Source organism: Lycium ferocissimum, chromosome 12 (genome assembly GCF_029784015.1).
Source record: "Lycium ferocissimum isolate CSIRO_LF1 chromosome 12, AGI_CSIRO_Lferr_CH_V1, whole genome shotgun sequence".
NCBI classification, from domain to species: domain Eukaryota; kingdom Viridiplantae; phylum Streptophyta; class Magnoliopsida; order Solanales; family Solanaceae; genus Lycium; species Lycium ferocissimum.
Window position 1 is genome coordinate 40,055,520 of NC_081353.1, and position 27,221 is coordinate 40,082,740.

Here is a 27,221-nt window from a genome sequence, read left to right on the forward strand (position 1 = left end):
ATTTATATATACTCAATATTTTCATTTATACTTATTGTCTATATACATATCTAGCAAAAAAAAAAAAAAATTGATGAAACAATATCACGCGACACTACTTGTGGCAAGGTGGAGGGATACCAAAACAGTTTAAATATGCATGGCTTCCTCTTCATGTTCACTGCAGTTCCTTCCAACTCCCAAGCTAGTTGCAGTCCTACCATATTTCTCTTGTGCTTCTTGATATAGCAATCTGAACAAGAAAAAATGAGGCTAAAACTAGGATTAGCTATGTTTTTAGTGGCACTACTAGTTGTGAACACAGTAGCAGAGGATCCTTACAAATTCTTTGAATGGAATGTTACTTATGGCACCATTTATCCTCTTGGAGTTCCTCAATAGGTTGGTTTCTTTTCTTTGTTATTTTCAGTAATTTGAAAAGATTGTCCTTTTTTGTGATGATCTTAAAGTAGTCTGTTTTCCTGTAAATATAGGGAATTCTGACCAATGGCCAATTTCCTGGTCCTGACATTTACTCTCTCACCAACGACAATGTTATTATCAACGTCTTCAATGGCTTGGATGAGCCTTTTCTACTTTCCTGGTAATTTGCCTCTCGCAACTTTGATTAATTAAATGAATAAAAGTGTACTGTTTCTAAGAGTTTAGGCTTTATTGGTTAAGATGATCACACACTTCAACATGCTTCACACTGTTCTCGATTAATCTCAACTAGATCACGCATAAATTGATTAAAAAAAAAATTCCTTTTGGAATGACAATCTCATCGTACCAAAGTTGTAAAATTTAGGATCTGGATATGGTATTATATGTTTATATGCCCTTTAGAATAAATGCAACGTACTCAGTTTTCATGAATTATGTAAATGTTGTGAAATATGTACAGGAATGGATAAATAGGGGAAACTCATACGAAGATGGGGTATGGGGAACGACATGCCCAATACCACCAGGGAAGAATTTCACATTCATTCTCCAAATGAAGGATCAAATAGGGAGCTTTTACTACTTCCCTTCTCTTGCATTCCACAAAGCTGGTGGTGGTTTTGGTGGCATTAGGATCCTCACCAGGCCCCAAATTCCTGTTCCTTTCCCTGAACCTGCCGTCGATTTCACCGTCCTTATTGGAGATTGGTATAAGAAGAATCACACGGTACTGTTACTCTCACTGACAATTTAAGTTTTATTCACCGACAATATAAAAGAATTTTACACATTCAGTGTCGTTTGATACTAATAAGTTACCAGTTCCTTTTTTTTTTTTTTCACGTTACGAAGACATGTTTAACGTAAACATACATTTTCCTGCAATTGAATACAAAGTGAATAAAACTTTTAACTATTCTAATGCATTTGATGGACTTGAGTTTACTAATAGACAAGTGAGTAGAATGTCGATACTAACAACATTTAGAAGGGGTTTTTGCGGGTTCAACTGAACTATTGTTTAAGCTCAACTAGACGTACATACGCAAAAAAAATAAAGACTTTTTATGAACTCTAAATTCTGAACTCGCATATATCTTACTTTACCTTTTATCATAGTGAGCTATAGGAGCTAGAATGCTTTAGTACAAATCACGAAAACTGGTTGAGTGAGGGTGACAAGAATAAACTTTTAAGTCTTATATGTACTAGTTCATGATTTGCTCTGATAGCCACTTTTAAGTCTTATATGTTCTAGTTCATGATTTGCTCTGATAGCTACTAAGTACTAATTAAACGTCCAATTATACAGGATTTGAGAGCAATTCTTGACAGAGGCTATGAGTTACCTTTTCCTGATGGCGTTCTTATCAATGGTCGTGGCCCTAATGGTGCTTCCTTCACGGTTGAGCAAGGTACAAGCCATTGTATTTTTTCTGAGTAACAAAGTTTAAAAAGAGCATCATATAAATATTCTTGACCGAGAGCTCTCTACAATAATCTAATAATGATCGAGTATCTATGTATTAGGGAAAACTTACAGAATGAGGATATCAAATGTTGGATTGGAAAGTTCACTCAACTTTCGGATCGAAGGACACAATATGACATTGGTGAAGTAGAAGGGATTCACACCATGCAAGCCACATATTCCTCCCTTGATGTTCATGTTGGACAATCCTACTCTTTCCTCATTACAGCTGATCAAGCTCCTAAGGACTACTACATTGTTGTTTCATCCCGTTTCACATCTACAGTTCTTACTACCACCGGTGTACTTCACTACAACAACTCTAACAGCATGGTCTCCGCTGTAGTTGTTTCATCCCGTTTCACATCTACGTGGTCTTCACTACAACAACTCTAACAGCATGGTCTCCGCCCCCCCCCCCCCGTGGTCCAACCATCGAAAACGATTGGTCACTTAACCAGGCCCGTTCTATCAGGTGTGACTTAATTGATTTCACCTCTTAACAATTTATATTTGCTTTTGTTAAAGAATGAATCATTTCTTACGGAGACGAATCCATAATTTAAGTTTGATGAGTTCGTTGTTGAAGGTTTTTAGCACTGAACTCGTTGTACTTTTGAAATTAAAGGTTCAAATTTAACGTTTGTTGAAATTTTAGTGATATCAGGGTTCGGTTGAACCCTTAGCTCAAAGGCTGCATCCGCCCCTAAATTTTTATGGTTTGATCATATTGTGTGTTTCTAACATGGTACTCATTTTTTTTCAGTAGGACCAACTTGTCAACTAATGGACCAAGGCCAAACCTACAAGGTGTATACCACTATGGTATGATCAAAATAACTAGAACTATAAGGCTTGCAAACTCTGTTGGTCAGGTAAACGGCAAGCAGAGATATGTTGTCAATAGCGTGTCCTTTGTGCCCACTGATGATACTCCATTGAAACTCGCTGACTACTTCAAAGTTGGTGGATTCAGTGTGGGAAACATAGTCGATGCCCCCACCGGTGGAGGAATTTACCTCGGCTCATCTGTGTTGGGCACCGACTATAGGGCATTCATTGAGATTGTATTCAAGAACCATGAGAGAATCATTCAGAGTTGGCACCTTGATGGCTATGCTTTCTGGGTAGTAGGGTATGTTTATGAAGTAAAAAACCAAGTTGTTATTAAATTCAGAGGCTGATCCAGAATTTGATGTTTATGAGTTCTGGATTCTAGTAAATGTAGTTTACTGGGTTTTGAATAAATTATTTATCGTGATGCAGTATGGACAAAGGAGAATGGAGTCCTGCTAGTAGGGACCAATACAATCTTCGTGATGCGGTTTCACGTTGCACAACTCAGGTAAGATTCTAAGCAAAGAAAAAATAAGAGGAAGAATATTTGATCTTACTCTCCTCCAACATTTATGAGAAGGGAAAATTAACATGAGAAAATTTTGAAAAATGCAGGTGTATCCTATGTCATGGACCGCAGTTTATGTGGCACTTGACAATGTGGGAATGTGGAATCTAAGGTCTGAGTTTTGGGCTCGACAGTACCTGGGACAACAGTTATACATGAGAGTTTACACCACATCGACCTCTTTACGAGATGAATATCCCATTCCGAGGAACGCTCTTCTATGTGGCAAGGTGGCTGGCAGGCGCACACGTCCTGTTTTAACATAAATGGAAAATCAAAACGTTTCGTAGTAAGTTGTTGTTGTTATCGGTTTTGGCCATCGTAGATCAGGCAAAGTGAAAAAAGTTATGGATTAGATTTGATTTATAATAAGGTTCTGGTGTGCTGTTATATATATACAGCCTCAGAGAGCAATGTTAGGATTAAGTAATAGTACTTGCTTATTAATGCTCCTATTAGTTTACAACCTTCTAGCTCAAATCACTTTGCTCAAGGTCCTATTCATTCTCTGTTCCCACAGACCATTGCATTATCTTGAATCTATAACAAATGAATTGCTGTTTTCCTATCTATGCGCGAAATTTATGCTTTTTTATTTTGTTTTATGTCTACTTCAATTCTTTTCATGACCAGAAGTTATGGTCAAATATATGCTTCACAAAGTCGATGGATCAAAAAATTTATGGTGGCAGCTCTCACGGTAGCCAGTGGCGGAGCCGCCAGGATTTTCTGTAAGGGGATTTAAAATATAAAAAAGTAAACACATGAAGGAGTAAGACTATTCAACATCTACCATATATATATAGAAAATAATTTTGACCTTCTATACATACAATGTAATTTTCCTATGAAGGGGGGTTCGGATTGTCCCCCAGCTGTGCCGATGATGGTAGCCACAAAAGCGATAACTTTTTGCATGAAATCTCTAACTTTTGCAGCGATCAGTGGAGTTGCCACCAAACCTCATATCTTGTAGTGTTATCAATAACAACATGAAAATACTAGGTGCATTTCTATAATCTTCTTTCACAGATGAACTATTTTGTTAACAGTATCTTTGAGTCCACTGCTTAAGTAGAAGCGTCTTGTAGTTGTAGTTCTCTCTTCGGGACATCCGATAAAATTAGACACCTACTAGTAGTTCAGATTTAGTTCTTATAGCGCTTTTGGCAGTGGTAAATTGGGCTTAAACGGAGGATCATAGCCGTTGGAGGGACTTTTCATATTTCCACTCTCTTTTATGTGTGACCAGTCTCGAACTTACAGAAGCAATATTAGAGAGTCTTTGAGTTGTTTTAGTCCAACGTAAGTAAACATAAAAAAGAACGAATTCCTGTTCATAGATAGGAAAACAAATATTCTTTTTATTCTAAAAATCAAGACAACTAAAACAACGAGAATAGAACTGAATGCAATTTTTAGTGTAAACAGAGAATGGACCTTATGTTAAGGCCAATCAAACTAGAAGTGGTAAACTAATTCTAGCACTAATGAGCTATTACTTAATCCTAACCTTCCTATCTGAGGTTGTCTGTATAACAGCACCCAACAATCATACGTAAATCAAGTTTTTTCTCTATTTCAGTTGCAGCTTAGCTTAAAAACGGCTTGTGTTGCGGTCAGCCACCTTGCCACATAAAAGAGCATTAACTGGAATCGGTAATTCATCTCGGTAAGAGGTTGATGTTGTGTAGACCCTCATGTATAACTGTTGTCCGAGATATCGTCGAGCCCAAAACTCAGATCTTATGTTCCACATTCCCACATTGTCCAATGCAATGTATATTGCTGTCCATGACCTGGGATACACCTGCATTTTCCCACATTTTCTCGTGTTAATTTTTCGTTCTCTTTAATGTTGGGTAAAATAATTTCAAATTGTACTCCGTCCGTCCCAATTTATGTGACACTTTTTCCCTTTTAGTCAGTCCCAAAAAGAATAAAAATTTCTATATTTGGTAACAATTTAACTTCAGACTTCCCATACCCGTAATGAGATAATTTATGGCCAAACTAATATTTATGGCTTATTTTAGATCACGAGTTTCAATAGTCATCCTTTCTTTCTCAATCTCCAAAACACCTTCATATATAAATTGAGACGGAGGAAGCATGAATTCATCTGATCACCTGAGTTGTGCAACGTGAAACTGCATCGCGAAGATTGTATTGATTCCTTTTTGCAGGACTCCATCGTCCTCCGTCCATGCTGCATTTAACATCAAGAGTAATTAACATTCGAAGTCGAACATAAGTGCATAGTAATAGCTAGAAACTGGGAGTGATTTGTGTTCTCTTCATAAACTTACCCTACTACCCAGAAGGAGTAGCCGGCAGTATGCCAGCTTTGGACAATCCTCTCCTTATTCTCGAATATAATCTCAATGAATGTCCTGTAGTCAGTTTGCAAAACAGATGTGTCGAGGTGAATTCCTCCACCGGGTGGGGCATCAGGTATGTTTCCGGGGTGGAACCCTCCAATCATGAAGTAGTCAGCAAGCTTGAGCGGAGTATCAGTGGGCACAAAGGACACACTGTTGACAGCATATCTCTGCTCGCCATTCACCAGACCAGCAGAAGTAGCAAGTCTGATAGTTCTAGTTGTATTAATCATACCATAATGGTACGCACCTTGTGGGTTAGGCCTTGGTCCATTAGCGGTCAAGTTGGTCCTAATTAAGACACGAAAAATGAGCACCAAGTTAAGATGATCTTGACAAAAAGAGAAATATAACTAGTAAAGAGGTGAAAGCAAGTACACACCTGATAGAACGGGCCTGGTAAAGGGACCAACCAACTTCGATGGTTGGACCACTGGGGAGCGGGTCAGAGACCAGGCTGTTAGAGTTACTATAGTGAAGTACACTAGTCGTAGTAAGAATCTTAGACGTGAAACGGGATGAAACCACAATGTAGTAGTCCTTGGGAGCTTTATCAGCCGTGATTAGGACAGAGTAGGATTGTCCAACATGAACATCAAGTGAGGAATAAGTCTCTTGCATTGTGTGTGTACCCTCTACTTCAACCAACGTCATGTTGTGTCCTTGGATTCGGAAATTGAGTGAGTTTTCCAATCCAACATTAGATATCCTCAGTCTGTAAGTTTTCCCTGTATTCATACATAGAAATAATCATTGTTAGATTAACAGAAAACACTCTTCGTCAAAAATATTTCCTATGATGTTTTTTTTTTTTTTTTCAAGAAAAATTGTATTTACCTTGATCAACTGTGAAGGAAGCACCATTAGGGCCATGACCATTGATAAGAATGCCATCCGGAAAAGGCAACTTGTGGCCTCTGTCAAGAATAGCTCTAAGGTTCTGTAAAAATGGACATTTAAATAGTAACTGGTAAGCGTCAGAGCAAATTATTGACAAATATAAATGCCATGGTGTTTAGATTTTTCACTTGGTAAAGTTGTTGGTTAATGTTCTAAAAAAATCCTAATAATGTTTCGTGTGGAGAAACACACTGTTGCAATTCTCGAATAAGAACATTTTTTTTTTCATTAAAACACTCACGAAACACTGCACAGTCTTCCACTATCCAAACACAAGTTCAAGAACACGGGCGTTGCCTGTGTATTCCATGCTAATCGGTATAAATGAATAGAAAATTCAAAGAGAAAATGAAAGTTGGAGGAAGAGAACTGCAATGCTAAGTGTATATTATTATGAAGGGAAAAAATAAATTGGACACTATTTTATACCAAAAAACAGTAGATGGTGATTGTTAATAAAAATTTGCTGAAACAATAATATAGTAGTAGATACTCATGGAAATTGGAAAGTAAGAAAAGAGAAAACGAACTTATTTGCTAAATCTCTAATTTTAATGCTTTCCTCTATTGTTTCTCCTTTTCGTTATGCATATCTGATATTATTATACTAAACATTGAGAATGAAAAATTTCATAGCACTATGCTACATTAAACTGTGTGCATCAAATAGTTTAAGGCATGGAAAGCAAGAAATAACCATACATTTACAGCAATGGAACAAGCACATCAAAATCTCTTAAGATAAACAAAATCTAAATTAGAAATTCAATTAATATCATTTACAATAATACAACTCAGATCATTTTGAATCAGTTTAAATTCGAGAAACGATAAAAAGAGTAGAAGCAAAAAATACAAATTGAACTTCACGAAGCAGAAACTTTGAGGACTTATGATATCGAATTTCTTCTTTTTCTTCTATCTATGGCTACAAGAACTCAATTTTGGAGTTCCTTTTGAGTAAATAATGTAACTCAATACTTTATGCACTCTTTTTCTTTTCGTATTTAATTCTCAAAAGCAATAGAAATCTATAAGAGAGTGTTATGTGCTTCCACTCTGTGTGTGCATGTTATTTCTCTTATTTGTTTCATCATCTTTCAAGTAATGGACTCTTTAACCTATAAATGAAATGGATTACAAAATTGTAATTTTGAATACGTCCCTTCTCATAAATACAAATAAACAAAGAATGCTTACCAGAAAAAGAAGGAACCTTTGTGACAACTTCTGTTTCTCTAACTAATTTTATTGGATCACAACTACAGGTTTTGGTGTTGTTTCTCTTCTTTTATGTTCTTTCCTATTCTTGTCACCATTTCTCAAAGTGAAAGAGAATACTCCAAAAGAAAAAAATGAACATTTTTAGGTTAGAATACCAACAGACATTCTTGTAACCTTTGGTAATTATTCTTTCATTAATGTGTGATTATATTGAGGATTTAACTGCAATAAGTAGGCATTTTATGTTATAGCCATTTCATGTTGGCTGATACATTTCATAGTTGTTAAAGCTATGTTATAAATAAAGGCTTTTTCTATAAAGGGTAGTATATATTTATTATAATGTGTATTACATCTTTGTCCAAAAGTATTAGAGTATGACAATTGTGTCTAATAGAAGGGCAATAATGTCATTAAACATTATAAGGGCATTTTAGTATTTCAATTTTCACACTTGGGTGTTCCCACTTTTAATATAATATGATGAGGATGTTTACCTTGAGATGAATAAGAGTATATTCATGTCGCTCTCACTTTAACGACTTGCAAGATTTAATCAAGGACACTGAGCGCATAAAATTCATTTATATTGTTAGATGGATAAAACTTAAATTAGTAGTGAAAGTAACAGTACCGTGTGATTCCTCTTGTACCAATCACCAATAAGGACGGCGAAATCGCCAGAATAAGCAGGGAGAGGAACAGGGACAAAAGGCCCGCTGAAGATCCTGATGCTACCAAAACCACCTGCAGCTTTGTGGAATCCAAGAGAAGGGAAGTAGTAAAAGCTCCCTATTTGATCCTTCATTTGTAAAGTGTACGTGAAATTCTTCCCTGGTGGTATTGGGCACGTCGTTCCCCATACCCCGTCTTCGTATGAGTTTCTCCTATTTTGCACTCCATTCCTGCATATATTTCACAAAACATTATGAAACATATTTCCAATAAACTGAGAAAACAGAAGAGAAAAGAGTTGAAACTAAACCAGTAATAACAATGGCAACTAGAATACCACTTAATACCCAAAAAAGATAATGTATAAACCATATGCTGATCTAAGTTATAACGAAGGATATAGTCCACAAGGAGTTATTTGAGTTGCTTGGAATATGTATAGTATTTGTATCCCTAGTTAGTGTTTGAATAAACGAATACTAGTATTGGCAATTAAACTAAAAATAGGACTTCCTCTGTCTCATTAAATGTGATGCATTTTAAGAAGGCAAAGCTTAATCAGATAATTTAACATGTGTAATACATTGATAAGAGTAGAAAAACATATCAAGCATGAGTTGATAACTTCAGAGTGATCAGGAGAAGAGCACTTCATATTAAATTATAACTATTTAAATAAATTTTAATTCTTGAAAGAAGTGAGGCATTGAAGTATATTTTTGGCACACCTCGAAATAGAACTCCGTCATCTAAATTGCAGGAGGTATAACTACACTTTCAATTCATCTGACTATATATAATTTGGGAGGCAAAGGTGACAGAGTGATTTTCAGTGCAATACTTGAGATCCCTTCTATTTATACGGTGCAGAAGAGGAAAATAAATCAGTTGCACAACAAAGTTGGCTACAAATAATTTTTCTGTCTACATGATTATGATTATACTGTATATACAAGGTTGATACATCAATACCTATGATACAAGAAGCCTAGAAACTTTTCAACCTTTTAACCAAACAATAACTACTAGCAGTAAGTTTTGTTGCACTAAAGCATTTATCTTTATCATTATACCAGGACAAATGGAGGACCAAAATGCTCATTGTTCGCAGCTACGTCGTGAACTATGCAAAGCGTACATGATTAACGATGACTTTGTGCACAGAGTAACAACTCGAGAAGTTGCAATGGCAGGGGAAAGACATTTTTTCCTAATGCCAGTACTTCCTTGAAGACTCGGACGAAAGTAAGCGAAAGCTGAATTTTGAAAAAAAAAATATACTACTATATTAATGAGTTTCTAAGTCCCACAGTCACAAAGTGAGTACGTTGCATTTACTGACTTAAAATCTTAGATTTGTCTCTACCTCCACCGTTATATCTCATAGCTCTAAGCCCCAATTCCTTGGTGAAAAAAGCTATCACCTTTAAATCACCGGAAAAATAAAAGAAGGAACCGCTCGAAAGACACCGCACACTGATGGCTCGTAACTAGAAAACATAACAAAAATGTCTCTTTTTTTTTTTTTATATGGAAAAATTTTGAGTAAATAATAACAATGTCTCCTAGCTTCAAAAGAATGGCTCCCAACTGAAAATTTCTCTCAATCTCTCTAACAAAAAGCCATTTTCCCTTTCGCAAAAAGTAAACTTGGACTTCTTTCCTAGCCAAAGGAGAATGAGACGAAGACCGAAAGATTAAAAAAAATACGTAATCTCGATATGACAAACATAATAAAACCATATCAAGGTCCAACTTGTACCACTCTCGTATGATGACATTGTCATTCCAAAAGGTTATTTTTCTTATTTACGTGTGATCTTGTTGAGATTAACTGAGAACAGTATGAAACATGTTGAAGTGTGTAACCATCTCATCTAACAAATTTAAGCGCTTTGCAAGGGTACACTTTTATTGATTTAAGTATGTCGAAAATAAATGAATGGGATAACTGAGGCAAATTTACCAGGAAATTAGAAAAGGCTCATCCAAGCTGTTGAAGACATTGACAATAACATTGTCATTGGTGACAGAGATAATGTCAGGACCAGGGAATTGGCCATTGATCAGAATTCCCTATACAGACAAAAACACGGAGTATTATAAGATCATCACACAAATATAAACCCCACGAACACCAAATCCCAAAATTGTTAAAGGACAATATATTCACATATTAGTAAATTTGTCCCCCGGAACCTATAGGTCACGAGTTCGAACGGTAAAATCAGTCAACTCATGCTTTCACCCCTTGGGTTGTGGCCCTTCCCAAACCTTGCATGAACGCATGATGCTTTGCTTTGTGCACTGGGCTGCATATATTACCGGAAATAACAGGGAAATTAAAGAAACCAACCTGTTGGGGAACACCTAGAGGAGAAATGGTTCCATATGTAACATTCCATTCAAAGAATCTGTAAGGACTCTCTGCTACTGCGTTCACAACTAGTAGGGAAACTAAAAATGCTATGGCTTTTTTTAGCTGCATCTTTTTTTCCTGTTGACTTGTTCTTTAAAGTTCTTGAATTTCACGTTTTAAGGAGAGTGATACTGTGAACACAGCATAGGATATTTAAGGTGTGTACAGATTCCTAAAAGCTGTGGACTCTCAGCTAGATTGCCACTAATCGTTAAAAAATAAATTCATTCCTTATCTTTAATATATTATATTAATTTAGTTATTGTATTAAGTTACATAAATTTTTTACTCTCTCCATTTCATTTTATGTACGATGTACCACAATACCCTTTTAAAGTGGCTTTAAAGTTTAAATGGTCCATGTAGAACGTTAGAATTGGAGAGTTAACAAATATAGAAAGAGAATTCAACTTTTATCATCGTGTAGTTTAAGCTTACTTTGTGTGTGACTAAAATTTTTTAAAAAAATTGAGAGTTCAAATTATTAATGAGGTTAAATTTAGTACAACTTTTATTTTATTTTTGATTTATTCTTTTGGATATACAATAAATATTTTGTATTTAATAATTCACATAATCCTTATAACTTTTTCTTAATCAATAAATATAATACGGTGTATGAACTTAATTTTTATATTTTTATATCAGATATCACCCTTCAGGTTTGGCTTCATAATATCAACATCTTTGTGGTTAGCTATATTACGCTTCCCTCCCTTGTTATGACTTCTTTGTAACATTCATTTAACTTAATTATTATTAAGTAAAAATAATTACAATATGAACAATTTGCCCTTTTTAACAGTATTATACTTTTTAAATTAAATAAAAAAGTTGGGGTTTAAACCGCAACTAATTCCCTGAATTCTTCAGTTAGAGATTCGATAAGAAGCAAAAACTAGTACTAATAATTAATCGAGTAGTTTTGTAGCCGAAGTTTTGTTTGAATGGAATTGTGACACCAAAGCTCTTAAATGAAAGTTTTTATTTGTGGGGTATTTTTTCTATATAAGCTATTGTCATGATTTCATTTGTAAAAGTCAAATTTCACGTGGTCTGGGGAGGAATAGAAATTAATTGATACATACTATCTGGCCACAGTTAAGGAAATATTGCTATAGATTTGCCCATGGATTTGGAAGAACGATAACCAAGTAGATATTTTTTTCGCTGCAATTAATTAATACATTAAAATATTACCAAGGACAAATTGGCCAATTTATAACTAATTCATATTAATGATAAATAGTTTAAACTAATTGTTACAAAATTAAGGAACATAAGCTAATATCGTAAACCAATCGATGTTATGAGGTTAAATTTGGAGGAAGGTTTTTGGAATTATCCCTTAACTTAAAATCTAGTATATCTATTCTATTATAGATTGTTTAATATTTAGGCTCTTTGTTGTTCGGACTCTTTAAAAACGTTGTTGCACCCGTGTCGGATCCTCCAAACATGTACTACTTTTGAAAGATCCGACACACATCCATCGACATTTTTAAAGAGTTTGTGCAACATAGTTTAGCAAAGAGTCAGTTCAAATTAAATTAAATTACTCATGAATTAAGTATACGAGTAGGAACGAACCTTCTATAATTGTTGCACATTACTCTCTCCGGTCCATAATAAGTATCGTGTTGCCTTTTAATTTTAGTCCAAAATAAGTGTTTTATTAACATAATTAAGAAGATATTAATTGTTTTCTTCTAAATTTACCCTATTTAATTTTAAATAAAATGAGTTTTTATGCCGTTAAGAAACTGCTTCATGATAAAGTGAGTTGACATGAGCATTGAACTAGGTTCGGTTAGGTTTGACTCAGACGATACTAAGAATGTGCTCAGTAATTTACCAACTATATAGATAAAGTAGATCTGGATATATACACAGTTCAAAGCTCAATTTTGACTTATCAATTACTATCAGATCCAGGTCTACTGCCTACTGGGTGAGCAAATCTATGAAAATAGATCTTTGGAAGTACTCTTTTTATGTGGCATAAAACTGGGAGCAATTAAGAGTTTAAGACTTGAAGTGCACGTCATGCTGAGTTGTTGCACAAATAAATTGTTTACACCATGTGTTAATTAGCAGACAAGTTGACTTATACTTTTGTATATCCTTAAAAAAATACTAATTTCTAAAAAAAAAAATATATTGACAAAACTGCCCCTAATAATTGAACACTTAATAAGAGCAACTCTGAAAAAAAATTATTTCTTGATTTGATAAGTGAATATTCTTTTTGACAAAAAAAAGGGCTAAGTGGACACTTTTTGTGATCCGGAGGGAGTAATAATTAATAAAATAAGTTGTTTTAATGCAATAGAAAGTCAACTGGACTAAGTTCAAGTTAATCATAAAGCCTAAACCCTTATAATAATAAAAAAAATCTAAACCTAAAAAAAAAAGGTATTGGGATGGAGGCAAGCGTTTTTGGGGAAGGGGGAGAGTTTGAGATTTAATAAAATCAACTACTTCATGATTTACCTTAATCACAAAATCGCCCAAGTGATATGAGAATTAAAAAACACCTAACCCGTGTGATAATCATTGTCCACACAATTTACATTCCTTGTCAGAAAACTAGAGCAAAATGGGGTGTGTTGGCCGTTGGGTACGAACAAAAATATTTTCCACAGTAAAATATTCTCCTAAGAAATAGGTGGAGTTGTTAGTATTATTTTTTTAACGCAAAATGGTAAAAAAAAAAAAATAATAATAAAGTCCCTATCGTAATGAAAATGATTTAAGTTTGTTTGTCTTCCTTCCACCAATTGGCTCATAATTGCCCTTAACATTAATTTTCGAGAAATAAGTGGATTTATTAGTATTATTTTTTTAATGGAAAATGGTAAAAAAATGTCTCTAACATAATGAAAATGATTTAAGTTTGTCATCGTTCCACCAATTGGATCATAATTGCCCTTAACGTTAATTTTCGGATTAAAAATGTCCGTCCTTCCACCATTTGGTCTTCAATTACCTTAGTATTTATTTTCGGATTAAAAATACACATCCTTTTAATGAATTATGAAATGGAACGTGTAGGGCTTTATTAAAATAAATGACGCTAATTTATTGAGAAATGATCAAAATGGTCCTTAATGTATGGGGGTTGGACTATTGTAGTCCTCTATAGATTTTCTCTAACAAAGTCACTCAAGCTAAATTGGTTTTCCATAAAGTCATTATAACCAAAAACTAAAAGAGATAATTACATAAACCTCCCCTCAAGTTTGGTTATGTGATATTTGCTTCCTTCATGATTTATAATATTATGCTTATCTCTCTTATTTTAATATTTTTGTAATAATTCTTTGGGGCAATTTCAAAGACCTCTCATCAGGTTTGTCCAGGGGTGTTCATGGTCCGGTTTGACTCGGTCACTACAAGAAAAAATATATTTGGCAACAATTTTTTTTTTGTTGTCATTGATTGATTATTGTTGCAAAAAGTACTTTTGGGAACAAAAAAAAAATTATTGCATAGACTTTTCCCAACGGCTGTTATTGCAACAACTTTTTTTGTTGTTGCCAAAAGTACTTTTTGCAACAATAATCAATACTATGGCAACAAAATTAAATTCTTTGGCAACAAAAAAGTTCATTTGCCAACAATAAAACTAAGTTGTTGCCATTTCTATACTTTCTTGTAGTGCGTTTTGGTTAAAACCAAACAAACCAATTAAATCGGGTTTTTTGATATTCAAACCAAACCAAACCATTATAGTATAAATTCAATCGGTTTCGGTTTTGTCGGGTTGGTTAGGATTTTGCGATTTTTAAGGAAGTATTTTATAATGCAAAGAAATTGATACAAGGTGCAAAAAGTGAAAATGAGATACAACAACTATGGTGAAAACAATATCACATTCCCTATCATTTTTCTTTAAGGACTTCTTTTTTTGTTTAAAGACTTCAAGTTACGCACAAAGGTTTTGTTGTTAACCTTGAATTACTAGATAGTCATGAACTAGATATGACCCCAGGCTTGAGGGACTACAAATTCCAGATTGGATCAAATATTTAAACCTACTCCTACACTTATCCATTTTGTTTTATTCCCTCTCCCAGCAGCAGAGACATAACCGAAAATACAAGCAAATACTACACAAATTTGTCTCATCATCTCTTTGTAAGACAAAAAAAAAAAAAAAAACTCTTAGCTTCATTCCCCTAAGAAAGTGGGAGAAACGGAATAAGAACACCACCCAAGAAAATGGGCTAGACAATATTTTAAATATATATATATATATATATATATATATATATATATATATAACACAATATTTTTAATATGTATGTATTTATCGGTTTGATTCGGTTCTTTTTTTTTTTTTTTTTTTTTTTTTTTTGTGTAACACCAAACCAAACCAAATGCTAATCGGTTTTTCAAAATTTAAAACCAAATCAAAGCAAACCGAGTCGGTTTTCGGTTCATTACGTCGGTTTGACTCGGTTTACTTGTTCAGATCGATTTTTCGGTCTTATTTGAACACCCCTAGGTTTGTCTCTATCACACATCCCTCCCTTGTGGTTTACCTACAATATTTTTATTTTCTCGTAACATAACTAATTAAAGTGGTAAAATTTACATAATGTTGCAGAATTAATCTTTGTGTCATTAACTGTAAGTATTATATTTTGTAACATAGTTTTTTTATGCTACTAATAAAACTACGTGCATTGTTCAATTGATAAAATGGTTGGAAATAAACTCCTTTTTTCTCACATTTTGAACTTTAAGAACTAAAAGGGTCGACTTAAATTTTTCTCAAACACATCACAGTTAATGTTACACGGATCTATATTTACCTAAAGCATACTTTATCTTTAAAAATGTGATAGAAAAGTGCTCTTCAGAAATTTCTTTCAACATACTATTATATAGAGTTTTTTTTTTTTTTTTTTCCTGCTTTCATGTTTTAAATAAACACAATGAGATAAATAATAAGATGATGTTGAAACTGTGAAAATTAAAAAAATTAGAGGCCTTTGCTATCATCCTCACAATTTGAATAAATTTATTTAGATATTGATATGCGTTCTTTAATATGATATTATTATTTAGTATACAATTCATGTCTACTTGGCATAAAAACTTAGTCGAGTTTGTCAAGTCAAATTTTTTTGATGACCTTAAGAAAGAATGTTTACAAAATTTATTAAGCAAAATAATATATGATAACAAACAAATTAGTTGAGAAAATTAAAATAAGAGAGGAAACCATAATACTATAAACCACAAAGGAAGTAAGTATTACATGACCAAAATTGAGGGGATGTTTATGTAAATCTCTTTTATCTTTTTGTTATAATGACTTTGTGGGAAAACCAATCTAACTTATGTGACTTTGTAAGAGAAAAAATCATAAATTGAGTGATTTTATTGATAGAAAACTAAGTTAAGCGACTTTGTCAGAGAAAATCCATAAGTTGAGTGATTTTATTGATACAAAACTAACTTAAGTGACCTTACTAGATAATTCGACATACTTGAGTAACCTTTTGAGAAATTTATACATACTTGAGTAACCTTTTGAGAAATTTACTCTCATATATACCACGTAATACAAGTATTACATAATTTATGAAAAGTGATCATTTCAGTCTTTCATATATACTACGTAAATGAAATAGTCCTTAATGTTAAGAACAAGTGATCATTTTAATCTTTCATATATAACACGTAGCACGTAACAGAAATAGTCCTTAATGTTTGAAAAAAGCTATAAGTTTAATCCTAAATCTTAAAAGTAACGGTGCAAGTTAAAAATCTGTTAAATTTAACCTGCAACTCGCGTGAAGGAAGCAAAAATTAACCTTTCCCTCCTACAAAAATGAGAATGTTTTCATATGTGATTAAGGACTATTTCTATTACATGGTACATATGAGGGACTAAAGTAATATTTTTTCATACATTAAGGACTACTTCTGTTAAATAGTATATATAAAGGACTAAAATGATCACTTTTTTCCAGACATTAAGGACTATTTCTATAACATGATATATATGAAGGACTAAAATATTCCAACCTTCATACATTAACGACCATTTTGATATTCTCGCCTCATTTATTCATCCACATGGCCCAATCATAAGTAACCCGACTCATTTAGCTTTTGAAAAATGTTTTCTTGTATGAGGAAAACTTTCTGAGTAATAATCTTAGTGGGTCTTAGATTGAGGGTTATCCCAAAACAACTAGTACCAATTTGAGTTCACCAATGGTAGAGTCAACATAGTAAGCTAAACACCATCTAGTTCAGCAATTAACAGACTTTAAATGAAAATAACTCAAGAGTTATAAGTAGTCTATATAATAACTTAAGAATTTAGGAAAACTCGATGGCTATAATTCGAATTTCTTGTTGAGTTCTTTATAGAAATGAAGTTCCCGAAATTAGAAATACATCAAGATCCCAGATTCGAGAACACCAATTGATCTCGCAGTAAACTTTTGAGTTTAAAACTCAACTCAATAAGTTCTGATGATCATTCAGTTTAGCTTCTTCATCCTTTGATAATGGTGATACATTGTATCAAAAGTAAAAAAGAAGAGAGATTGAGTCTAGACGTAGGAGTTAGACTTAATCACCACTGCACGAAAAAACAACTTACAAAGAGCTTACAGAGAACCCTTACAACCCAAGGGGACTAGACTAAGATCCACATTGGATCCCAACCAGTATAAAAGCATCTGGTGTCACTTTACTTTCAGCAATTACTTTATGTATTACTTAAGTTTTCATTACTGCTTATTTTAACAGTCGACTACTAAACATAGTCAGTCAACTAGAAAAAACAAAAAGAGTTCAGTTCACCCCCCTGCACTGTTAGATACTGGGTAACTCTGTTCACCAAAAGTTGTTTGTTTAAGATCGGTATCAAATCTAGGCTCAACTCAAATTCTTCATCCTTTAATAAATGGTGGATTCTTAGAAACCAACCCTAATAATTACCGAACAAACAAATTGGAATGTGTCGGGTTATTTATGAATTATGTCTAATTATATCTCCATGGACTATCTCCATGGACCAATAAAGCTCCATATGTGTCATTTCATAATTTCATTAAAAGGAGGGAAATTTTTAAGAGTAAAGGACAATTGAGGTCCAATAGGTGAAAGGATGGGCGATATCAAGGGATAAGCCATAGAAACACACCTGAACACGGCGAAATTGTCAACTACATAACTAAACTATGCGAGAGTCCTATGACCCCCTTGATCTTATTTTTTCACCTATTGGACCCCAATTATTCTTTACTCGTAACAATGAAAGAAGGATGATGGGTATGAGAGAGGATGAGGGTCGAGTCGTTTGGGTCTGCAAAAATCAAAACATCATGACCCCCTTTTTTAATTTTGAATACGGAAAAGGGCCAAAATTACCCTTGAACTTTGGGAAATAGTTCATCCATATCCTTCGCTATACTATAGGGCCAATTATACCGTTACCATTATACTATAGGGTCAATTATACCCTTATGGTTAAATGGCTGCCACGTGGCATCATCCTAGACGTTCAGCCCATTTTTCCCCCAAATAATTTTTTACCCACCAATTTAACCCAACCCGACCCGACCCGGATATAATATTTTCCCCCAAAATTATACTGACCCAACCCGTATACTCCTAGCTTACAAACTAGCTTACAACCAGAAGAGGGGAATTCAAGATTAGGAGCAAGAGCTTTAACGATGATAAACGCCCACAGGTATCTTGAGTCACTTTAGTGAGTAATTTGCTATACTTGAAGACCATATAAGTTATTGACACTTCAAAACAGTAGTGCACAGAGTTGGTGAAATTGAGAAAACACCTATCTAAAGAATTACCATTTGCATTAATTTGCCTGGAGACTTTGAAGTATAGCACAGTTGACATTCTACTTTTGCAAGTTCATGCAACAACGGAGAGAATTTGAGTAGTTGATCGATTTGGGAGTCAATGAGACGAGACCAAAAGTACTCTAGGAAAATATGATATCTCGGTCCGTAAGCTAGTTTGTTAGCTAGAAGTATACGGGTTGGGTCCGTATAATTTTGGGGGAAAATATTATATCCGGGTCGGGTTGGGTTAAATTGGTGGGTAAAAAATTATTTGGGGGAAAAATGGGCTGGACGTCTAGGATGATGCCACGTGGCAGCCGTTTAACCATAAGGGTATAATTGACCCCATAGTATAACGGTAAGGGTATAATTGGCCCAATAGTATAACGAAGGGTATGGATGAACTATTTCCCAAAGTTCAGGGGTAATTTTGGCCCTTTTCCATTTTGAATAAGAGGGTTTTTGCACATACTTTATTTTAACTTCTTTTTTTGTTAGGTAATTAGTGAAGGGGTAAATACGAAAAAATAAATTTTAGAGGGTAAATAATACTCCCTCTGTCCCAATTTATGTGACACTTTTCATTTCTCGAGATTCAAGCTGCATGAACTTTGACCAACATTTTAAGATGTATATTTTCACCAAATTGATATGAGAAAAGTTGCAAATTATAGTAGCATTTTTCATGTAGTTTTCTAATATATAAATTTTAATCTTAAAATATTAAGTTAATATAATCCAATTTAGTGATGATATAACCCAGGCCATCCAAAAGAAAGGAAGTTTCAAATATCTTGGGTCTATTATACAAGGAAATTGGGATATTGACGATGATGTCTTATATCGTATTATTGCAGGGTGGATGAAATGGAGGCTCGCTTCAAGAGTGCTGTGTGATAAGAAGGTGCCACCAATACTTAAAGGCAGGTTCTACAAAGTGGTTGTGAGACCGACTTTGTTGTATGGGGCAGAGTGTTGGGCAGTCAAGAACTCTCACGTCCAAAAGATGAAAGTTGTGGAAATGAGAATGTTGCGATGGATGTGTGGGCACACCAGGAGAGATAAGATTAGGAATGAAGATATCCGGATAAGGTGGGAGTGGCATCAGTGGAGGATAAGATGCGGGAAGCGAGGCTGAGATGGTTTGGGCATGTAAGGAGGAGAGACACAGATACCCCAGTGCGGAGGGGTGAGAGGTTAGCTATGAACGGTTTCAGAAAAGGTAGAGGTAGGACGAAGAAGTATTGGGGAGAGGTGCTTAGACAGGACATGGCACAGTTCCAGCTTACCGAGGACATGACCTTAGATAGGAGGTTATGGAGGACTCAGATTAGGGTAGAAGGCTAGTAGGTCGTCCCACGTATCCCTTCATACAAGTAGTCACAGTTTTGATCCATAGTCCATTGTCCTTTGAGTCTTGCCACTATATGTTGTTTCTTGTACTTTGATTATCTTATTTATCTGTGATAGCTACTGCTTCTTTTTCTCAAACTGTTTTATCATGACTTTTTCACTTTCGTTAGTTTCATTCTCATTTTGCTTTGAACTGCTTGTGCTTATCTGACCTTTTTTCGCCATGTTTTCTCTTGAGCAGAAGCTCTTTCAGAAACAGCCTCCATATCTTCCGAGATAGGTGTCACGACCCGACTAGGGGCCATGCCGGGTACCCGGAGCTGACTACCAAGCACCACTCATTACACTAACCATCATGCTCATTCTAGACACAAATAATCTCCAAGGTAATACATAAATATACATAAGCCCTCATGGCTGCAAAAAGGATATACAAAAATATACATTGATGTATCCATAAGACATCAACTACCCACGCATCCGTATCTACGAGCCTACTATGAGAGTATCTTGTGACATAAGGACGGACAGACCCCCGTCATACCCAAATATATACATAAAATAATATGACCATAAGTAGCACCTCACCAGTAGTGGAGTGCTCCCCGTGAACTGGCCGATAAGGTGAGCTCCTACGGTGCCGCACCGTCTCTTGTCTACCACATGGGCATGAACACGGTGTCCAAAAGAAAAGGACATCGATGAAAAGTGTACTGAGTATGTAAGGCATGAATAATACTAACATAATAAAGAAATGATGAAACATGAGGCGGAGACATAACCTGCTTAGCTTTTAAAGGAAAACACATGTTATTCATATCAACTATACCATCACCGTTAACCCGCGTCCGGGTAACTATCATACGCCACCCACTAGTGGTGTCATGTCCAGCCATTGATCCAGGCACGGTGTTATCTTAAGCCGCCCGCCTTAGCGGTGTCATGCCCGGCCATCTAGGCGCGGTGTAATCATAAGTCGCCCTACTTAACGGTGTCATGCCCGACTATCTAGGCATGGTGTAATCTCATCATTATATGCTTATCATAAAGCATGCATTAAAATCAATTAAACGCTATAACTCTACCGGGGTGACATAAGGTCGAGAACCCCCGATTTCCATTATGGAGTAGTCATGATCATCATGCCTCACCTTGGAGGAACTAGCATTATAAGGTGAGTACAACAACAATGAGCAACATCAAGGAATCATATAAGGATCATTGGCTTCGTAAGACTATCGTATCATAAGCTTTAGAATCTCTAGACTTAGACTCATCATAATCATTTTCATATTCACAACGTATCTCTTATCTTTGTTTCATGAAAAGCCCTTAATAATCATAGACTCATAGTTTTCGGAATATAAGAAAGTCATGAAAAGATAAAGGAAGTCATATTATAGAAATCATGCCTTAGAAAAAGAAGGGCCTAGCCTTACATACCTTTACGTCTCTCCAACTTTATCAATTAAACTCTTTTCTCCAAGGTTCACGATTCTACCTTCAAGAGAATTAGTACTAAGATTAGATAATTGGAACATACTTAGGCTTAAGCTAAATCTAACGAAAATTGGTGCATCTCTTTGTTTCTACAACTTCCTCCATATGCTATAACAACTCCCAACATCAATAACAACATTCATAATATCATAATCAATAACTTTGTCAAGTTCGACATTATTCAATTCCCACAATTCCTTACCAAAATGATTCATGACCATAGGGTATAACATCGTATTCGTTCTCATATAATACCTCTTTAACATCATTTGTATCATTTACAACAAGATTTCACTCATAACCTCAAGAATCATGATCCATGTCAAACTGCTATTCAAGAATACCACTATTCTTATATTTGTAACTCATTTTTTACTTTCTTCCATAATCCAAGTCTTTCAACCCTTCAATATTTTAAATAACATGAAATGATCATAAAACTCACATTTGATTGTGTAGAAATGGGTTTTGGATGGAAATGTTTCACTTGAAGAAAACCCTAGCTCCATTTCCAAAGAAATTCTTAACTTCTAGCAATCCTAAAGAGCTTCCTTGCACTTGATTTCCTTGGATTAATGATGTTGATCTTTGATTTGCCTTGGATTTATGTAAATGGAGTGTGGAGAAGGTTCTAGAGGTGTGGAGAGGGTTTTTGGGAGTATTTAGGGTCTGTTGGTGATGAAAAATGGGAAAAAACGAAGTGGGCCAAATATATATGTGACTTGGAACTTTTCCACCACACCAACTCACATGGACATACGGTTCGTATGTCATACTTACGGTCCGTATGTCGACCGTATGTTGGCCAAAATTACGCACAACTCTCGATGTTGTTTACGCCTCTCGGCATAATTACGTACGGTCCGTATGTCACTTTTACGGTCCGTATGTTGGTAGTATCTCTCTCGCCCAGTCAACAAACTTTCACGAAAAGTACTTTCTTCGATTATCTTAGCCTCGGAACCTTTAGGGTACATGCTTAATGATTGTCAAAAGTCTTTCTTTAACCTGATAGGGGTATCATAGCCTCTTTGGACTTACATTAGTTTGCTTACGACGTAATCGACGTGGAAATTCTCAAGGTGTGACAATAGGGGTAAGGTCTGCGTACAGTTTACCCTCTCCAGACCCCACAGTGTGGGATTTCACTGGGTATGTTGTTGTTGTTGTATAATCCAATTTAGCTTCAAAGTTTAGTCAATTGACTTTTGAAAAGCGAAAAGTGCCACATAACTTGGGACGGAGGGAGTATGAAAAATAAGTTCAAGGGATTATATGACTCTCACATAGTTTAAGTGTGTAGTTGACTAGTTTAAGTGTGTGTTTACGCCTTATCCCGATTTTAATCCAAATGTTAACATTAAACACAATTCTATATTGCGGTCCAATAAATAAAAAAATAAAAAATTTAAGTCATTTTCAATAAGTTAGGGACATTTTTTTAATTTTATGTTTTCCAAATCATCATAAATCATAAATAAAAGTAGGATCCGGAGTAATATAGATATTTTACATTGGGACTAAAGTGACACAAAGCGTCACTCTTGGGACCAAATAAGCTATTGATGCGGTGCCAAAATCCAAAATTTAAGAACCTAAAATTCCAATTTTCTCCCCATAAGCACTGATCATTAACCACTTAGACCCGGTCGGAATCCATACAGTGAAGACAAAGTTCGATATGTGTTGCTCTCTGTGAGTTATTTCCCCGCATTTTCTATTCAGTGTTAATGAATTTAGTGATTTACACCTTGTTTTGAGGCTTGTTACATATCGTTTCATAATATATCATATTATATTGTATTTTATTGTATTGTATTGTTTTGATAATACAAGGTTTGGATAGATTGTATTGTTTCGTGTTGTGACATAATGTCATATATCTTATGTCACAAATCAACAACTTGAAGGATAAACCTACAAGAAAAGTAGGGTACGGATAGACCTATTATAAAAAGGTAAGATAAAGGATAAAATAGGATTACTAAATAATAAGCAAAGAGAAGATGAGAAAAAAAAAATTAAGGTGACGACGCGATCACACCAAATCGGTCATTACATAAAATGAGATTTTTCGTTGTTACATACGATGGATTTAACGATATGATACAATACAGTACGTAACAACCATCCAAACAAGTTGTTAGGATAAACCTAACAAGAATTTTTTTTTCCGTGTTGTGACATAATATCATAAATCTTATGTCACAAGTCGACAACTTGAAGGATAAACCTACAAGAAAGTAGGGTACGGATAGAGCTATTATAAAAAGGTAAGATAAAGGATAAAATAGGATTACTAAATAATAAGCAAAGAGAAGATGACAAAAAAAAAAATTAAGGTGACGACGCGATCACACCAAATCGATCGTTACATAAAATGAGATTTTTCGTCGTTACATACGATGGATTTAACGATATGATACAATACAATACGTAACAACCATCCAAACAAGTTGTTAGGAACTTAGGGGGTCGTTTGGTTCATGGACAAATAGCATGTTTGCCCAAGCTTATGAGAAGCCAAATGAGCTTATTTTAGAAAATTAAGGTGTTTGGCCTAGCTTTTTGGAAAACAATAAGTGTTTTTGAGCGGTTGCAGAAGCTATAAGTGCTTTTGAGCAGCAGTAGAAGTTTTTCAGAAGCTAAAAAAAGTACTCCCTCCTATCTATAATTTATGTGACACTCTTTTCTTTTTTAGTCAGTCTCAAAAAGATACATTTCTATATTTAGTAATAATTTAACTTTAAATTTACCATTTTATCCTTAATGAAATGATTTATAGCCACACAAGCATCTATGACTTATTTTGGACCACAAGTTTCAAAAGTTTTCCTTTTCTTCCTAAACTCCGTGCCCAGCCAAACACCCTCACATAAATTGGGATAGAGGGAGTAGTTTTTCTTCATAAGTACTTTTTAAACATTGGCCAAACACAAAATACTGTTCTAATATTGGCAAAAGTGTTTTTCAAATTGATTAGCCAAGTACAAACTGCTACACTCAAAAAATGCGTTTTTAAAAAGCACTTCTCACGTAAAACACTTTTTAAAATAAGCTGATTTTGAAAGTTTGGCTAAACAAGCTAAAAATTATGCTTGGAGCTGATGAGCTCACACCAAGTTTTGTAGTTAGCATTTGAACCTAGGATCTGCAGGTAGTTTTACACCCTTGCCTCAACCACTAGGCCATCTCTTGTGCCAAATATAGAAGATTCATAAATCCAGCCCACTTATTTTAGAACTGAGATGAAGTTGATTTACTATTGATTAATAGGTTTGATCTTGACCTAGGGCATTGAAATGAAATATTCTGTCTTCAGAAACTTTAGTTCCTGATGTATGTTTTCAATTTGGTTTGTTATTGTTAGTGATGGAAAACTGCCCGCAAAGGTCAAGGGAATGGAAGAATGACTAATAACATCTGCAATGGCAACTTATTGAATATTCCTTCACCAATGGAAAAGAAAAGAAAGCCAGGTGTTTCAATACTGTTTTTGTTGTTTAGTCTGTGACTTTCCATGCAAAGCATTAATTTTAGTGTGATTTAGTTTGTATATTATTAGATACAGGTGCTTATGTTTACCAGCTTTGTTAGACTCTCTCGTTTGTATAAAGATGAATTCTTTGGATGTTTTGCAATATAAATAGTACCATGCATCATAAATCAGGACTATATAAATAGTACCATGCATTGTAAATCAGGACTATCTTTTCAGACTTTTACAGAGACAAGTGAGATCTGATGCTAAATTGTACGGGACTTCGTTGCTTCAATGTTTTGATTGGGAGTTTACAAGTGTGTAGAGCAAAGTAACTAAAAGGATGAAATAAAAAGTAAAGACTTGATTAGGCGGAGTATTTGTACAATTCCAACCAGAGGCGAATACAACACTTCTGAAAGGATAAGTAATTTTCTTCATCCATCTTGTTATAATTCATCTGGGCATCCTTCTTTTCTTTTATTCGGATCAACTTAATAGGCTTTTTTATTTTATTTGCAAATATGAAAATGACATCTCAAAAATCAAGAAACGAATATAATTAGCATCTTAAACAAGGTATCACACTCATTAACACTCATTAACAACATAAGTAAAATCAACATTTTCACCAAGGGACTTGCATCTCTTATGTATATTAAAAAATGAATTTGCACAAGTAAAATAACATCTTCAATAAGGGAATTACACCAATCAAAATAAGAAAAATAATAAAAAAAACTCCCCCATAAATAAATGTAGAATTAGATAAACTACAAGTTCTCAAAAATAAATTATAAATTTCATGTTTTTTCTAAGGCTTCAGTCCAACATCAAATTTTCAGAAAAAAAATATTCTTACAAAATTTCCATCACAATTTAAGTAGTAAAGTGATTTAAATTGAACTTAACAATTATAGAATAGCATAATTTTTTATAATACACTCCCTCCTTCTATTTTTATTTGTCCATTATACTAAAAATATATGTTCACTTTTACTTGTAAGTTATATAGTTTGAAAAACCGAGGCATAATTTACCATTTTATACCTTTTTTTACCCTTATTATTAAGTACTCCAATTCATTTCTCATTTTATTTATTGCTTATTAAGAGTGTCTAAAGTCAAATATAGACAAGTAAACATAGACGGAGGGACTAATAAACAAAAGAAATTATTAAAAAAAAAAATTGATCTCAATCCAAAATTCTCATTGAGACCTAAATTTTTCGATTTAAATACTCACAGATTTGAGATTAAGAGAAATTCTTAATTTAAGGGATTTTGAAATTTCTATTTGTGTGTTCTCGTTAGAGATCACAGATAAAATAATAGAATAGAGGAAAAATGATATAAATAATAAAAACATAAATAGAAAATTGGGAGGGCCGAAAAGAAATTAATGGTACAAAGGAAGTAAAAAGAACTGTTAAAACCAGCACCCTTGGAAAATGTTGATATTTAAACTTGTGTTAATAAAGACCTTTGTCTAATTTACGACCCATAGTTTGATCAAAAATTTTAACCTAATTTAAGCAAATTACAACATAAGTATATACAAAATTTATTAATCGAGGGGGTCCCATGCCACCCCACCCTAAAGGGTGGCTCCGTCCTGATTCCAACACTTCTGAAAGGATAAGTAAGTTAGCTATCCTTTATTATAATTCATCTGGGCATCCTTTCCCAGCTGCTCATATTTCAATCATAGATGTCTCTTCGATGATACTCTTATGGTCCACATTACTTTTGGTGGTTCTAGAAAATACTGCCTTAGTTGTTTTTAGTATTCGATGTCTAACATCAGATACTAGCTCCTTAAAACTGCCGATTAAGTTTTCTGGAAGATCAACATCTTTTGTTAGCTTATATCGATTTTAATTTACAAATTGCCTATTTATGTGTTAACGATAAAGAAAGTGTGTACACTTGGCTAAGAGCAGTATGCACACCGCTTATCGCTCTGTTTTGCTTAGAAATGCTGATGCTTTTGATTATATTTGGCTTCAGTCCAACATCAAATTTTCAGATTAGCGTGAAACATATAGTAAGATGTTTGTGTAAAATATTCTTTCGAGACATTGTTATGAGGCTCCATTTACTTTATGTTGACTGCACACAGTGATATTTTCTGTAGGGCACTAA

General features: G+C 34.3%; 1 protein-coding gene and 1 pseudogene across 1 annotated transcript; one reads left to right on the top strand and one right to left on the bottom strand.

Annotated features, from left to right (window-relative positions):
• The first annotated feature begins 241 nt into the window (after positions 1-241).
• On the top strand, positions 242-3,568 carry LOC132039313 (L-ascorbate oxidase homolog; annotated as a pseudogene).
• Positions 3,569-4,634: 1,066 nt separating this feature from the next.
• LOC132039843 (L-ascorbate oxidase homolog) lies at positions 4,635-11,008 on the bottom strand. Its single transcript, XM_059430376.1, has 8 exons — positions 10,839-11,008; positions 10,449-10,558; positions 8,442-8,712; positions 6,521-6,623; positions 6,066-6,411; positions 5,612-5,974; positions 5,433-5,511; positions 4,635-5,112 (listed from the first exon to the last, which is right to left on the bottom strand). Exons 1-8 carry the CDS (start codon positions 10,968-10,970, stop codon positions 4,900-4,902), a joined length of 1,617 nt encoding a protein of 538 aa, XP_059286359.1. The 5' UTR covers positions 10,971-11,008; the 3' UTR covers positions 4,635-4,899.
• Between the last annotated feature and the right edge of the window lie 16,213 nt (positions 11,009-27,221).

What these genes read in the sequence shown, in the direction of transcription:
- LOC132039843 (XM_059430376.1), bottom strand. Translation starts at nt 10,970, where the DNA reads ATGCAGCTAAAAAAAGCCATAGCATTTTTAGTTTCCCTACTAGTTGTG. An exon ending in GAGCCTTTTCTAATTTCCTG is followed by an intron (nt 8,713 to 10,448) that starts GTAAATTTGCCT and finishes AAATATATGCAG; the next exon opens with GAATGGAGTGCAAAATAGGA. An exon ending in TTCCTTCACAGTTGATCAAG is followed by an intron (nt 6,412 to 6,520) that starts GTAAATACAATT and finishes GTATGAATACAG; the next exon opens with GGAAAACTTACAGACTGAGG.